At 33.1% G+C, this 16709-nt stretch overlaps 1 protein-coding gene across 1 annotated transcript; it reads right to left on the bottom strand.

Annotated features, from left to right (window-relative positions):
- Positions 1–536: 536 nt before the first annotated feature.
- Positions 537–12909, bottom strand: LOC139497904 (uncharacterized). Its single transcript, XM_071286143.1, has 9 exons — positions 12374–12909; positions 8906–9031; positions 7174–7281; positions 6089–6196; positions 5258–5386; positions 4241–4335; positions 2925–3054; positions 2041–2201; positions 537–930 (listed from the first exon to the last, which is right to left on the bottom strand). The coding sequence occupies exons 1-9, from the start codon at positions 12876–12878 to the stop codon at positions 844–846; spliced, it is 1449 nt and encodes a 482-aa protein (XP_071142244.1). The 5' UTR covers positions 12879–12909; the 3' UTR covers positions 537–843.
- Between the last annotated feature and the right edge of the window lie 3800 nt (positions 12910–16709).

Raw genomic sequence — 16709 nt, 5'->3', positions numbered from 1 at the left:
TATACCTAGTAACTTTTCTTTTAGGATGTACAAGTAATCGGCTACGACCACTTGTATTTTTGTCCATCTAATTTTAACTATATTATATAGTTCGTTCTAATGATGTACTCATATACCACTGTTCAAGGTTAGGGGAGGGTCGAAATCCCGCGAACATGTTTAAACCGTCACATCCTGTATGTATGTTCCTGTCCCAAGTCAGGAGCCTGTAATTCAGTGGTTGTCGTTTGTTTATGTGTTACAGATTTGATATTCGTTCATTTTTTGTACATAAACTGAGGCCGTTAGTTTTCTCGTTTGAATTGTTTTACATTTCCATTATTTCGGGACCTTTTATAGCCGACTATGCGGTATAGGCTTTGCTCATTGTTGACGGCCGAATGGTGACCTACCGTTATTAATTTCTATGTCATTTTGGTCTCTTGTAGGGAGTTGCTCATTGGCAATCATACCACAGCTCCTTTTTTTATAGTTAAACTGTGTGTTTACTTTCTTCTATTTTATTTGTTTTGTTTAGAAATGTGTAGACTCAAAACAAATGTTCTCCAATTTATTGAAAATAAAACAAGACAACTATCGACCATATGAGGAAAAAAAATGCATTCTTGTCATTTTACCAAATTATTAATTCTAAATGAGTTAAAAAAGAAGATTTTGGCGGCATTTAATTCAATAAAGTGAAATTCGTTGCCGGATTAGGCTTTCTTTTATATGATAAAAGTGGTGGAATTCGCCACACGACTGGAAAGAAAACAGCATACGTTTAGACAATTAAAGACTGGAGTATTTGTTTGCAACTTCCTGGATTAAAGAATACATCATAACTAGTCATACTGTTATAGTTTATTTACAACCCCCTGGACTAAAGTGTATATTATCTAAAGCTATATCTCCACTAACACCACTTCCGCGAACTGCTTCAAATATGATCTGCAAATAAAAATTAGAATTAGAATTGTATAAAAAATAATTTAATGATATATTTATTGTGGTTTCAAATCAAAGTAATGTTACGTTTCTGTAAATAATGGACGCTACAAAAATATCGCATTCTGAATGAGTTCGTTATAATCTACTACAGAAAATACATGAATCGCATTACTTACATAGGAGGCAGATAATACCACGTGGACGTTTAAAACTTATAAATTGAGAAAAAAATTAAAAAGCCAATATCATGACAAAATGCAAAAACGACGAGAAGACGAACACATCTATAAGATACTACATTGAAACGATTGAGCAAATCGAACCCATACCACAGACCGCGTTCAAACGCATGTGCTCCGAAAGAGCTAGCAGATCCTGCTCCACACCTCGTATGTTTGTCTAGATACTAAATTATTGCATTTCTGCATTTAGGAAACTTCGTTTTGATGTATTTATTAACAAACTATTTGTCTAACATCAACAGTTGTACGCACAATTTCGTGTTAACCAATATACAAATCTGTGTCAAAAACTAGGGAGTAAAACTACAAGTTTGAGACAAATCAAAAAGGACTAAACATTATAGACGTATTTGAACTCGAAACACCTTACACTGCAAAGGTGTACAATGCAATGAAACTACTGCCGGACCTGTAGATCTTTTAAGTAGTAATAAAGTTTTTTTTTAATGAAATAACGCTTTATAGATTTCGTGCGTTCAAAGCGTTTTTAGTTTATTCACTTTACCATGTTTACTTTAGTCAGGAATATGACACATTTTTTTTTACTAATTACGTTGGTTGATATAGTCAAGAGTTTGGTTACACCATTTATGGAGGTTTTATAGTTGAACTTTCGTAACCAAAACAGGGGATGTATCAGTACTAGTTATATGACTAAAAGGAGCCGGAACGGAATTACTCCCTTTTACAAAAAAAGTTGTTTTCAAAACTCAATAAAATATATAGTATTCAAACAGAATTCCAAATTTAAAAGTGTATCCCTCCTTTTAAAAGTGTAAACCCTTTGGTTCCTTGTGCAGTTTTCAGCTCTTTGGTCGGCTTGTTGTCTCTTTGAAACATTTCCCGTTCAATTCTAAATTTAACTTACACGTTTGTCCACAGCGCCATCTACTTCTAGTGATAATGTATTCCACATATCTCCATGACTACCAGATTGTGTCCACAACTTCTGATCCCCATGGTAAATATTAAGAGATCCTACAGCTGTACCGTACATATGGTAGCTAAACTTTAAACACCTTAAGCATGCTAAAATAAATAAGTATACGCACATCACCTCGTGTATATTTTCAATGTCGACGCAGTTTATAAAAAATGAATCCACACTTTATAAATTGCATGTTTCGGACGCGCAGTTCTGGATTTACCGGCTTCACCAGAATCGCTCGAATATGAATATTAGAAAGCCAAGATTGAATAAGAAACGAAACATTTTAAGGTCTATTACTAAAAAATACCCGAAATCAAAATAATAGAAAATTCCATCAAACTGTATAATTTACACGACATTTTTAAATCATTGTCTGGGGAATTAGGGATAATTTTTTTTTTATTTAGAGAACTTCTATGTAAATGTTTTAGTGAATGAGATCAGATATGAATTTGTTTGTAATACGAGTATTAGTCCGTTTCAATAAAAGTTTTTCGTAAACATTGGTGTAAAATGGAATAGAAATAAATTAGTCTACATCAGGTTGGAGCTTAGAATATTTTATGAAAGTAATTCATTCACATAAACATAGAACTTACTCTTGAAAGCAAAATGTATGTCCTTCAAGGTTACGGGTACTTAACTTCATGATTTCACAAACTTTTATGAAACTTTGCATGCAATTAGGTCACGAAGATCTGCTTATGAATATTGTAAAAAGTTAATTTTTCTGTGATGAAAAAAAATCTTTTCAATTCCTTCGAGGTACACTTTTGAAAAGATTCTTTTGATCTTTAAAGTTGGAAATATTTTAAACTTACTTGACAACGATTGGCTAGATATTAACCTAGCAATGTTATTTTCCTGGACCGGAGGAGATGCCTCTATATACAGATAATACGTCCCTTCAAAGGCCGATGACGGACCTGTATATTTACTTGGTGTTGTACCCTGTTTTATAACATATATTTGAAGTTACTAGAAATTAGAAGATGTGGTATGAGTGCAAATGAGACAACTCTCAATCCTATTTACAATGTGTAAAAAGTAAACAATCATACGTCAAATTACAACCTTCAACACTGTGTGTTTTTGCTCTCATCGAACAGCGAACTACAAAGGCTTTACCCTGTTATTTATAAATAAGATATTAAATTTAAATCTTTTTTTCTATTTGTATTTTTTTTTTTTGTCAACGACATCTCATGTTATCAGTTATTTACAAATATCATTGTTAACAAAAAAATTTCACACGTAATCGAATTGTTGGTTCAGAGGTCAGGGGAAATTTTCAGATGTTATCGGAACATGGAACTGATGAGTGAACGATGTAATTATGTATGGGAATTTTTATGGTAAATGTTGCGGAGGAGTGTCGATAGATATTCATAAAAAAATTCAAGGCATATAATTATATACGCATTGATGGTCTAAAAGAGGGGTTCCAACACTTGCTCACCCCCCACCCCCCAACCCAACCCCCAAACCACCCTCTTCTCTCCCTCAGATCGCTACTGGGTACATAAAGGAATATGTGACATGAGTGCCAATGAGACAAATCTCCATTAAAGTCACAATTTGTAAAAGTAAACCATTATAGGTCAAAGTACGACCTTCATCGCTGAGCCTAAAAGTGCTCACACCGAACAGCAGAGAAAAAAGTAAAATCATAAAAATACTGAACTTAGAGGAACATCAATTCGGAAAGTCCATAATCACATGGCAAAATCAAATAACAAAACGCATCAAAAACGAATGGACAAGAACTGTCATAATCCTAACTTGGTACAGGCATTTTCTAATGTAGGAAATGGGTGATTAAACCTGGTTCTATAGCGCTAACCCTCTCACTTTGATGACAGTCTAATTAAATTCCGTTATATTTACATTGATGCGTTAGTTAAACAGACACAAAAATAAAATAGTCAAAATATGGGTACATCAGTCATCATCGTATAACAATTTTAAAAGGAACATTTTAACAAAACACAAAAATCTATCTACAAACACATTCATTGATTTACGTGTCTGATGTCAGAAAATTTTATACGTCACATAAGTTTGTCGTTCAATGTGATGACCTGTTCAATTTATAGTATAATTCATATATTAATAAACATTCATTTTGACTATATACCGTATTTCTAGTCCAGTTGAAATTGTCAGATAAATCATTTTGTAGAAAACATCCGTCTTCATGTTCTTCGTATGTACAACTGTAGTACTGTGCTCCTTAAAATGTATAAACAATAATACTAAATTATTATCATTGCAAAATTAGAACAGAAACAAAACACTGTATTAGAAAAATTATTTTAGAAAAAAACCTATATGTATACATGTACGTATATACAATTGACAGTTTACTTCTAAAGAATAGTCTGATTCTTTTTTTTTTAAATATAAAACATTAACTATAACGTGTTATTGTATTCTTTTATCAACTATCTACAAAAAACCAAATGACAAAGCAACTAACAACTATTGGTTGTTTAGTCTATTTTGGTGGTATCAATTTGCTGTGACTCTGTACTTGTACATCTCGTTATTGTGTCATTGTTCTATGATAATTTTGGTATTCTTGTCTTTCATTTTTGCTAATATGTTTTGTCTGTATGCCTGCTTGTGTTTCTGTCTTACATGTGACGTGGCTCTGTACTTGTGCATCCCGTCATTGTGTTATCGTTCCATAATAATTTTTATTTGATTGTCTATCATTTTTTCTGATATGCTTGGTCTATGTGCCTTTTTATTTTGTGTTTCTTTCTTACATGTGACGTGGCTCTGTTTATATACATCCCGTCATTTTGTCTTATGTCTGTTTTTTTTGGGTTTTTTTCATACATTCTTTCCACCAATAAAAATTTGGCGCATAAAAGTGACGTTAAAACACTAACAAGATATCAATCGTACATCGTTGCCAATGTAGTGGAATTTGGGTATATTGACGATTTGTTTTAACCTGTATCACTAAGTGCAATGGTGTCCGACAAATATTCTAAGAGTAAGACAAACCCTTACGTTTGATAAGTATTGGCCATTCGCTTTTGCACAGCATTTAAACTGAATATCACTTTAGATACAAGCAAGTTCGACCATTATATATTATAAGATCCCGATAAAATTGTTTCCTGTTCGGTTTGAAGAATCTTACCGTATTGACAATATTTCTGACACGCTTCCCCGAAGTACTGGTAGCGACACGCACATGTAGAGGTGTTTGATGAGAATAGGCATGAACCTCCATTCAGACAGCGGACCTCAGGTCTATCGCAAGGTGTATCTATTATTGAATTTGGAAAACAAAACGTTTAATTCATTGTTATTTTTTATAGCTAAAATATATAGTATACCATTATTTGACTGCTAGTTGAATATATCAATCAAAAAAGACAACAACATAAATTAAGGACAAACTGTCACATGTCTAGGGGAAGGTTTTGGCTTCAGCAAAATACTTTTACCCCGCCGTATTCTATATGAGCCTATCACAAGTCATATTTTTTTTGCGTTAATTGTTTTGTTACAAACATGATCTATCAGGTTGTTTGTTTTTTCTCAATTGAATTGTTTCATATCTTTCATAATGTCCATTTTATAACAGATCTACGGTATGAATATTTTCGCATTGTTGAAGGCTGTACCGGTTACTTATAATTGTTAACATCCACTTTACGTGAACTTTGGTGAATAGTGGTCTCATTTGTCGATATACATACTGACATGAGTTAGTCTGATATGTTTATTTATTATTGTGATTCATTTATAGGTTTCGAAATTAACATGGCAGTCTTTTTTTGCTGAACTAGTAGATATATTATTGTCCAGGAGCCAGCTGAAGCTCGCCTCCGTGTGAGAAATTTTCTAGCTCTCACATGTTGGGGGACTCAGCTGTTTTTCTACTATTTGGTCGGGGTGTTTTCTCTTTGACACATTTCTCGTTTCCATTCTAAATTTTATTTTAAAAAGATCTCCAATATCTTACGTTCACAGTATTTTCCGCTCGTACCATCAGGACAGGAGCAGTTAAATTTCCCGTCGACGGAATAACAAATTCCGCCATTTTTACATGTGACGTTCGAACAAGGTGTTCCTAAAAATTAAAAAAACAAAAACTTTTTAACCAATATTTTGATGCTTTTATTTAGGATATTTGAACGTTCACTGGACAAATATCAAAATGCATCATTGTTAAAATTATTATGCATATTCTAACATCAAATAGTCGTGTTTTCTAAGCGATGTTATGAATATTTTTCGATGCTTGCTTTTTTTCGCATAAAAAGGCATTGTTCGTGAAAAAATATATTACATTTTTGAAAGTGTTGTGTCTTTTTTTAACATATTTTGAGCTTGGTAGAGACGTTTTTTTAAATATGAGATATATAAGTTTTATATAAAAGGGATGATATTCATCAGACATCGCGGCATAACTCTGATTTTAATAGCTTTGTTGTACTATCGTTTGCTGTTCTTCCTGTCACATGTAACAATTTAAAAAAAAAATAATGAAGTCTTTGGATATTGCCGTCAATGATTCTATTTCTCTGAACTTAATTGTATTTAAAAAAAACATGTAACTCCCTCGGGTATACTTACCATTCCCTGAGTACCTGAGACCTGTTTTAGAGGGGTACGTGTTGCTTAGTCTTTCAATTAATTTTCTATGTTATTATTTGTCTGTTGGTCTTTTTCTTTTTTAACCATGGCGCTGTCTTGTCAGTTTATTTTCGACTTAGGAGTTTGAATGTCCCTCTGGTATCTTTCGCCTCTGTTTGACCATACATAAATAAGTAAATATGGTATGTTTGCTAGTGAGATAACTAAAGAACTATCCATCAAAAAACAAAGAACATGGATAGACAATACATGTCTTATTAAATAGCAGACGATACAATCTGTTCAGAATATGCTATATATTCAGTGATACTCCTTATACTTTAAAGTGTTTTGCTTCCACACGTTTTAATCTTTAGCGTGGCAACTTAAGAATATTCGGAAAACACGCGTACTGTGCACTTGATTTTATATATTTTCGCGCCAGTATTCATTTAACCAATTATATGTTACCTTCACAGTGTGATCCATAAAACCCCGGAGGACACAAACATTCTCCAACAGAACCATTTATTACACAGAAACCTCCATTATAGCAAATAATATTACTGCATACCATATCTGTAAAAAAAAAAGAGTACAGAACTTTTATATAGCGTGTCAAAACAAAACAAAATTACATGTGTATTTCACATACAGCCATTTTACTGCTATGATGTTGACAAAGCTAAGAAATTTAAGAATTGTCCATTCAATCTGATTCTTTGTCTTGACTCAATGATCAAGGTAATGACAATAATGTTGCTGTTATCATCATTTTGCGTTTAGTATAGATTCTTATATGTATCGAAAACCAATTTTACTAAAAGGTTTCTTTTGTTTTTCTATATGGTTAATTTTCAGTCTACCAAAGACCAGGTCACACATTTAAACAATTAGAGAGGACGGATATAAAGATACTTTATTGGATAAATCTCACAATTAATCGTTACTTTAGAGAAATATAATAGTTGTGTGTTCATTGTGACAGAGTCGAAAATATTTAATCATTAATGGTACGAATTAATTGAGTCAAGAAAAACGCCTTTTAAAATTATACATGTGTAGGACTCTAAAGTGCGATGGGGCGCTAAAATACGATGGTCTACTCTAAAGTGCGATGCTTCCATACGCTTAAGTCCGATTCTCCGCGAAAATATAGACGTTAGAAACGTAGTTTGATAATAACGTCGGTAAAATAGAGATGCAAGTTTTTTTGCGTGAATTATAAATGTTTGCTATTTACATTAGTTTGTTCTGTACATTGCAGGAAAATAAAACATGTACTAGTATTACGCTACGAAAAAGGGGAAAAAGCTCGACGAACATTGCATTTCTTTCGCATTCAAATTAAAGCTTATACAAATGAATGTTGCATATTCCGACAATGAACGATTTTTGTATTTGATATTTACAATGACGACTGTGATGAGTGAGGTTGTCACATTAGTGTGAATGGCAATCTACATTAATTATCCAAATATTCAATACGCTCCGAATCGTTAAAAATCATTTTACATGAAATATAATATTTTGCGACACATAAATAACCTTTTTAGCGATTCATACGTGGTCGGTCTTCTCAATTTTAAGCCTACCGGTAAATAATAAAATCCATCACATATGTTATACCTTAGCATACTATATTTTGCAAAAAGACTATGTTTAACCTCAATGTTTTAATCCCTCGAATCTTACCCTGTAGGTCTATCGCACTTTAGCGTGATATACTATCGTACTTTAGCGAAAACAAACAACCATCACACTTAATCGAGAGACACCATCGTACTTAAAAAAATAGCGCAGACCATCACACTTTAAAATAGCGTGACCATTGTACTTTAAAGTACCATCGAACTTTAGAGTCCTACATATATACGACAAGAATATGTCCATAGTACACGGATGCCCTACTCGCACTATCATTTTCTATGTTCAGTGCACCGTGAAATTGGAATTAAAACTCGTTTAGGCATTTATAATAAAAAGATCATTTCATAGGGAACATGTGTACTCAGTTTCAAGTTGTTCGGACTTCAACTTCATCAAAAACTACCTTGACCAAAAAACTTTTACCTGAAGCGGGACAGACGACCGTGCAAACGAACGGAAGAACATACCAGAACACATAATGCCGCTCAACTATCGTAGGTGGGGTATACAAACTCTTCGTAATGTGGCTACTGTAACAATTTAGACTACTTACGTTCGCATACCCTTCCATAATAACCTTTCATGCATTGACATTTAAAGCTGGTCTCGGTTTCAGAACAAGTTCCATTGTTGGCGCATACACCATATTCACAAATACTTTTAACTTTAAGTCCTATTTCTAAATATATGAAAAAATAGCATTTCACACAAGTATATAGTTTCATACAATTAAACACAACATGTTTAAAATTGTCACCTGTTCCAAGTCAGATACATGTAACTCAGTGGGTTAATTTTTTTAATGTACATGTATATCATATTTAATTTGTTTTGCTTATTATTTTTGTACAAAAAATGAGGCCGTTATTTTTCTCGTTTAAATTGCTTCAAATTTGTCATTTCGCAGCTTTTTATACCTCACTATGAAGTATGGTTTTGCTATTTGTTGGAGCCGTACAGTTACTTATAGTTGTTTAGTTTTGGGTCCTTTGATAACATCATTACATTTCGGTCATTTATATAATAATACAGTGAATTTGTTTTTCTTTGGTGGGTACTTATTTCGTATATTGGGAAAACTTACATATTCGTGGATATTTGATTATAATATGGTTTTGCCAGAGTCTGCATACATTCTTATAGAAAATGTGCAACTCGTTGGAATTTGTGGTTCTCGAGTAACAAGGAAATCCACGAAAATTGGAATCAAACGAATAATAATGAATCTATAATACTTTTTTATTCTTTGTAGAGAGACAGAAGATATCAAAGTTGAAATCAAAAATGATAAATTCGAAGAGAGACAGACAAATCATATCAAAACAAAACAAACCTATATACAGAGCTCAACATAAGTAGACATAAGAAAATGTGGTACGAGTGCCAACGAGACAACTCTCCAATCAAGTCACAATTTGGAAAGACCAACGGTTGTGTGAACAAAGGTAAAAGCAGAATATCGTCCTATTCTTCATATGAGACACGTTAATATCATGTCCCGTCAAGATCAAATAGCTGCTGGTCCGAGATTATTTCATAGTGCATTTCTTTTAGAACATAAAAAAACCCACCTGCGCTTTCTCAATGAAATTTTTACAGTGTGTTGTACTACATTTGGGACAATTTATATCAAAATTATAGAAAACTTCATCGGCTCTACCTCAAAATATGGACAATTCTATGTTTAGGGCGTCTTGAAATCTTTTGACAGCTACTTTCCTTAAAAATTCTTGACCCATTTTTTAGCTCACCTGGCCCGAAGGGCCAAGTGAGCTTTTCTCATCACTTGGCGTCCGTCGTCCGTCGTCGTCCGTCGTCCGTCGTCCGTCGTCGTCGTCGTCGTCCGTCGTCGTTAACTTTTACAAAAATCTTCTCCTCTGAAACTACTGGGCCAAATCAAACCAAACTTGGCCACAATCATCATTGGGGTATCTAGTTTAAAAAATGTGTGGCGTGACCCGGTCAACCAACCAAGATGGCCGCCACGGCTAAAAATAGAACATAGGGGTAAAATGCAGTTTTTGGCTTATAACTCAAAAACCAAAGCATTTAGAGCAAATCTGACATGGGGTAAAAATGTTTATCAGGTCAAGATCTATCTGCCCTGAAATTTTCAGATGAATCGGTCAATCGGTTGTTGGGTTGCTGCCCCTGAATTGGTAATTTTGAAGAAATTTTGCTGTTTTTGATTATTATCTTGAATATTATTATAGTTAGAGATAAACTGTAAACAGCAATAATGTTCAGCAAAGTAAGATCTACAAATAAGTCAACATGACCAAAATGGTCAGTTGACCCGTTTAGGAGTTATTGCCCTTTATAGTCAATTTTTAACCATTTTTCGTTAATTAAAGTAATCTTTTACAAAAATCTTCTCCTCTGAAACTACTGGGCCAAATTAATCCAAACTTGGCCACAATCATCTTTGGGGTATCTAGTTTAAAAAATGTGTGGCGTGACCTGGTCAACCAACCAAGATGGCCGCCACGGCTAAAAATAGAACAAAGGGGTAAAATGCAGTTTTTGGCTTATAACTCAAAAACCAAAGCATTTTGAGGAAATCTGACATGGGATAAAAATGTTTATCAGGTCAAGATCTATCTGCCCTAAAATTTTCAGATGAATCGGTCAATCGGTTGTTGGGTTGCTGCCCCTGAATTGGTAATTTTGAGGAAATTTTGCTGTTTTTGGTTATTATCTTGAATATTATTATAGATAGAGATAAACTGTAAACAGCAATAATGTTCAGCAAAGTAAGATCTACAAATAAGTCAACATGACCAAAATGGTCAGTTGACCCGTTTAGGAGTTATTGCCCTTTATAGTCAATTTTTAACCATTTTTCGTAAATTAAAGTAATCTTTTACAAAAATCTTCTCCTCTGAAACTACTTGGCCAAATTAATCCAAACTTGGCCACAATCATCTTTGGGGTATCTAGTTTAAAAAATGTGTGGCGTGACCTGGTCAACCAACCAAGATGGCGGCCACCGCTAAAAATAGAACATAGGGGTAAAATGCAGTTTTTGGCTTATAACTCAAAAACCAAAGCATTTTGAGGAAATCTGACAGGGGATAAAAATGTTTATCAGGTAAAGAACTATCTGCCCTGAAATTTTCAGATGAATCGGTCAATCGGTTGTTGGGTTGCTGCCCCTGAATTGGTAATTTTGAAGAAATTTTGCTGTTTTTGGTTATTATCTTGAATATTATTATAGTTAGAGATAAACTGTCAACAGCAATAATGTTCAGCAAAGTAAGATCTACAAATAAGTCAACATGACCTAAATGGTCAATTGACCCCTTAAGGAGTTATTGCCCTTTATAGTCAATTTTTAACAATTTTCATTAATTTGGTAAATTTATGTAAATTTTTACCAAATATAGTTCTCTGTTACTAATGGGCAAAGTTCATGATAGATATAATTGTAAGAAGCAAAATCGTTCAGTAAAGTAAGAACTTCAAACACATCACCATCACCAAAATACAATTTTGTCATGAATCCATTTGTGTCCTTTGTTTAATATGCACATAGACCAAGGTGAGCGACACAGGCTCTTTAGAGCCTCTAGTTTACAGTGTAGTTTCACCCCCCCCCCCCCCCCCCCTACTTGCAATTTGAGGCATAAAACATGGAGAAATAAATTTGGAAGGGGTATAAAAAAACATTGGCAAGTAACCCACTGTCAACACTAGGGATTATATTTGTGGTCTCGGACCTGCTAGTGAAAACACTAAATTTAAAGATAAGGAATTAAATATAAAATCAGCAAAAAGAATGCCAATATCCAATCCAATAAATGTATTATGGGACAATAATAAGGTATTTCTGACCTCTATTTTCATGTTGTATTAAATCTCAATGCTCTTCAACTTCGTACTTTATTTGGCATTTTTAAGTTTTTTGGATTCGAGCGTCACTGATGAGTCTTATGTAGACGAAACGCGCGTCTGGCGTATAAATAAAATTTAGTCCTGGTATCTTTGATGAGTTTATTACGATGGGTCTATTATTTCTTACCTCCATCTTTATCTGTTGACTTCTGGAGAACAGAGATCAAAATAATGATGATGATTAACAAAACAATACATATAACTGCCAGTACTGCAATAGACAGCTTCCAACGATCCGTAACTACTTTGAGCATATAAATGTAACATATTGATTGTTTGAAACAGTCAAGTTTTGAGTTCGAGTTAGATGAAGCTCTTTCATCTTTCAATACATGTTCGCCTATGTGACTTCCGTTTTTGGAACTTCCGTTTTGAGACTTCGGTTTCTCGGTTTCGTTTACATTTGCACAAATTGAGTCTTCATAAGCTACGGGATTTGTGTAAGCATATTGCCCTTCTCTCGAGTCAGGATATGATTGTTGATACTCCTTTTTATACTCATTTTCCTTGCTGTACAACTCAATTCTTTCATTTCTTCCTAGTGTGTCTTCCTGATTACCATTTTCTCTGTTCACAGAACTAATTCCAACATTTATATCACTTAAATTAATATTATTTGGTTTAGCACTCATAATTCATGATAGTTAGAAAACAAAACAAAAACTTCAAAGGGTGAAGCATACAGGGTTTTAAATTGTCATTTCTGCAAATAGCTAATTACAATTCACTATGTATTTGTTTGCCAAGAAAACAACATTAATGATGTATGACGACAGTTTTTAAATGAAGTTTTCAAAAGACAAATAATTATTTACATTTTATCAATTTCAACATGTAAAATCTTTTCTTATAATATTTATTATCATTCAAGAAACCCACTGTGATCCTCAAATAAAAGAAATAAATGATTTAAATTCAATCACCTACATAGACAATGGTTGATTAAATGATTGAGATGCGCGGTGACCTGGGCTACTGTCGTGGATTGTCATCAACCGCCCATATCTTTAATGCACACTAACATCAGATATATTTAACAATACAGAGGCATTTAATTCAAATATGAAATATGAGCATTCTTCAATGGGTAAACCATGTCTATTCTTTATATTTATGACAGATCCCATTTAGATTACGCATGCGTTGTTTGTCTTCTGAAAAAGATATATCTTTATATATCAGTAACAATGTCTTTGCGAAATGGATGAATAATATAACTAATATATACGTATGCTTCGTCGATTGATTGGTTATTGTTTGCTTATCGTCCAGTGGCAAACATTTCATGCATTTTCAAGACGAGAAAAACAATCATAAAATTGATAAAACTTTTAAAATCGATTAGGATTTGGAATGTCTGTGAAAAAAGTGAGGGTGTTATGTTTGGATGAAATGCTTTTTACAAATAAATGCATAAAGGTTGGTTAGTCTCCACAATAAAAAAAACCTCTGACCTTCGTTAGCCTTTTTTTTAAATTTTAGAGTCTATTTTCTCTAAACTAGTATACATTTTTGTTTATAGCCCAGCTGAAGCCCATTTTCGGAAGTGGGGTTTTCTCGCTTTGTAGAAGACTCATTGATTGTTTTCTGCTCTTTAGTCTGGTTGTTGTCTGTTGTTTGGATAAATTCAGGCAAAGTTTATGTTACTTTGTTGGACTGTAGATAATTACATGTTTCTAAAGGTCCTACAAGTAACATTTATATTTTCTTTCTCCTGTGTCACACAATCTCAAAACTTACACCAGATGGACTGACACATGAGAAAGGATATGTTCAAATTTAGATTTTCGTGTTGCATGTGTGTGTCTTTTTTTCCTTTCGTCAGATCATATTGGGGACATCTTGTCAAATCGTGTTAGATTCGTCTTACCTTTTGTAATTATCGGTGCCGTCTAGCATTTTTTGCTTCACGAATACAAGACGAAGTAAACAGAAAGGATCCAGTTGTCTTAGGAAGCCAACAAGACCACTTAACGCCAACGAAATGCCGTCATGAGATCAAATCAAATCAAATCAAATCAAGTTTATTGTACAAAAACAGGCCTCCAGCCCACGGTACATTTATAAATTCACAATTTAATATCAACTACAGTTCAATAATAACATATATTAAACAATACAACACACACATATTACCAACATATATATATATATCTATTAATTTTCAAAAAGTTTTATAAACTTGTATTTGTAATAAATTTATTTATTTATTTATTAAGTATATTCATTTTATCAAGTCATAGTGACAAGACTTCTTCTCTACAGCATTTAGCTTTTTTCAAAAATACAGCCAGATTTTTCAAAGTAATTAAATTTTCTGTTCTAAAAAGACTAGTTAAATGAGATCGTTAAATTATAATAAGATGACATAGAGATTGGACCACGTTGTCGGCGAAGACAGACAAATTTGAATTGGTTTCAAAAGTATTTAGCTTTGCTGAATATCTCTTATTCGGGTATCGTACTTGCTTCGGCTGTTAATTGGCTGTCAGTAAAGTTCGGGGCCATCTTCGCGTGAAATAAAACATTGTGAAATACATTAAATAACCATATTATTAAGTATAAAATTACCTGCAGTTAGATTTTTTGTATTCAAATGTATAGACGATTGTTGCAATTCATGTATTATGAACTTATTTTTTTAGGTTGATTTTTAATTTACAAAATTTATAAAAAAAAAAAGAAATTGTGTGTTTTTCAAATCATTTATTCCAACTCATTCACATTCATTACATATTTTATTTCTAAGAAACTAAGAAAGTAACGACTAAAATACATCGTTCATCACTAAAATACATGGTTCATCACTAAAATACACATCACTAAAATACATGGTTCATCAAAATTTGCTGAGGGAACTAAATTTTACCAACAGTGGTAGCTTTTCGTACTATACATGCACTGTACGAGTCACCTTGGTAAAATGCAAAACTTAAACAATCGAAAACTTGTGATGCTTAAATGGCTCATTGTTTATTTCATTTCTATATCGGATGAATGTTTTGTCTAGACCTTTTGGTTGCTGGTCGAAACAGAAACAACCAACCAAGAACGGCTGCTCCTAATATCACTACCATCCCACAAACACATACGATTATAATTATTGTCGTCACTTCGATTTTGTTCTTTGTTACCTGTAATGATAAAATGTGATTAACTGCCAGACAAAATTCATTTTCGGTTTTTTTTTTTTTTTTTTTTTTTGGCTCACCTGGCCTGGTCCGTCGTTAACTTTTACAAAAATCTTCTCCTTTGAAACTTGTAAGTCTAACTTGGTCACAATCATGATTTGGGTATCTAGTTTTAAAATGTGTCTGATTACCCGGCCCGCCAACCCAATTGGCGGCAGGGCTAAAAATAGAACTAAGGAGTAAAATGTTGATTTTGGTTCATATCATTGAAACCAAAGCATTAGGAGCAAATCTTCCATGTAAAAATGTTCATAAGGTCAAGATCTTTCTGCCCTGACATTTGCAGACAAGTCAGACATTCTGTTGTTGGGTTGCTGCGCCTGAATAGGTAGTTTTTGGTTATTATGCAGTTTTGTGTTATTGTTTTGAATATTATTATAGATAGAGATAAACTGTAAACAGCAATAATGTTCAGAAAAGTCAGATCTACAAATAAGTCAACATGACCAAAATTGTCAATCGACTCCTTAAGGAGTTGTTGCCCTATTGTCAATTTTTTTTAACCATTTTTTTAAATCTTTTAAAAAAATCTTCTCATTTGAAACAACTCAGACAAAACCCAAACCACAATCATCAGGGTATCTAGTTTTAAACATTTTTCGATGACCTCGCCTTCAAACCAACATGGCCGACATGGCTAAAAATGAAACATAGATGTAAAATGCAGTTTTTGGCTTATATCTCTGAAATCAAAGCATTTAGAGCAATTCTGACAGTGGGCGAAAATATCCATCAAATTAAGATCTTTCTGCCCTTAAATTTTTCAGACAAATGACCCTATAAAGACAATTTTTTAACCCTTTTTCTCTTTTTTTTTTCTCTTTTTCATAAATCTTCTTCTGAAACTACTGAGACAAATTTAACTAATGGAACTTAACAGCAATCATCATTAGGGTATCTAGTTAAAAAAGGGGTGTCCTTTTGTTGAATATGCACATAGACCTAGGTGAGCGATACATTCTCTTTAAAGCCTCTAGTATTGGTGTTATATAAAAAAAAAAAAAAAAAACATTTGTAACGTATACACACAACCCAATATTTTCTTCGGAAAATGCCTGAGCTACGTTCTGAACTATAAGTTTTAACGTTTGGTTTTGCAATTTTTTTCGTTGTTAAAGTAGTCAATATAATAGCAATCCCAACATATTATGAGTATGATGCATATTGTTATCATTTTATTATTTCTTAGTATATCAACTCCGTATGGTTTACACCTAAGCTTACTAGTATAAAAATGAAAAAACATTAAAAAATTCCATCCGTCATTCCATC

This window comes from Mytilus edulis, chromosome 12, assembly GCF_963676685.1.
Source record: "Mytilus edulis chromosome 12, xbMytEdul2.2, whole genome shotgun sequence".
NCBI lineage: Eukaryota > Metazoa > Mollusca > Bivalvia > Mytilida > Mytilidae > Mytilus > Mytilus edulis.
The sequence above is the reverse complement of the archived record's forward strand: the minus strand, read 5'-3'. Positions and strand labels throughout refer to the sequence as shown.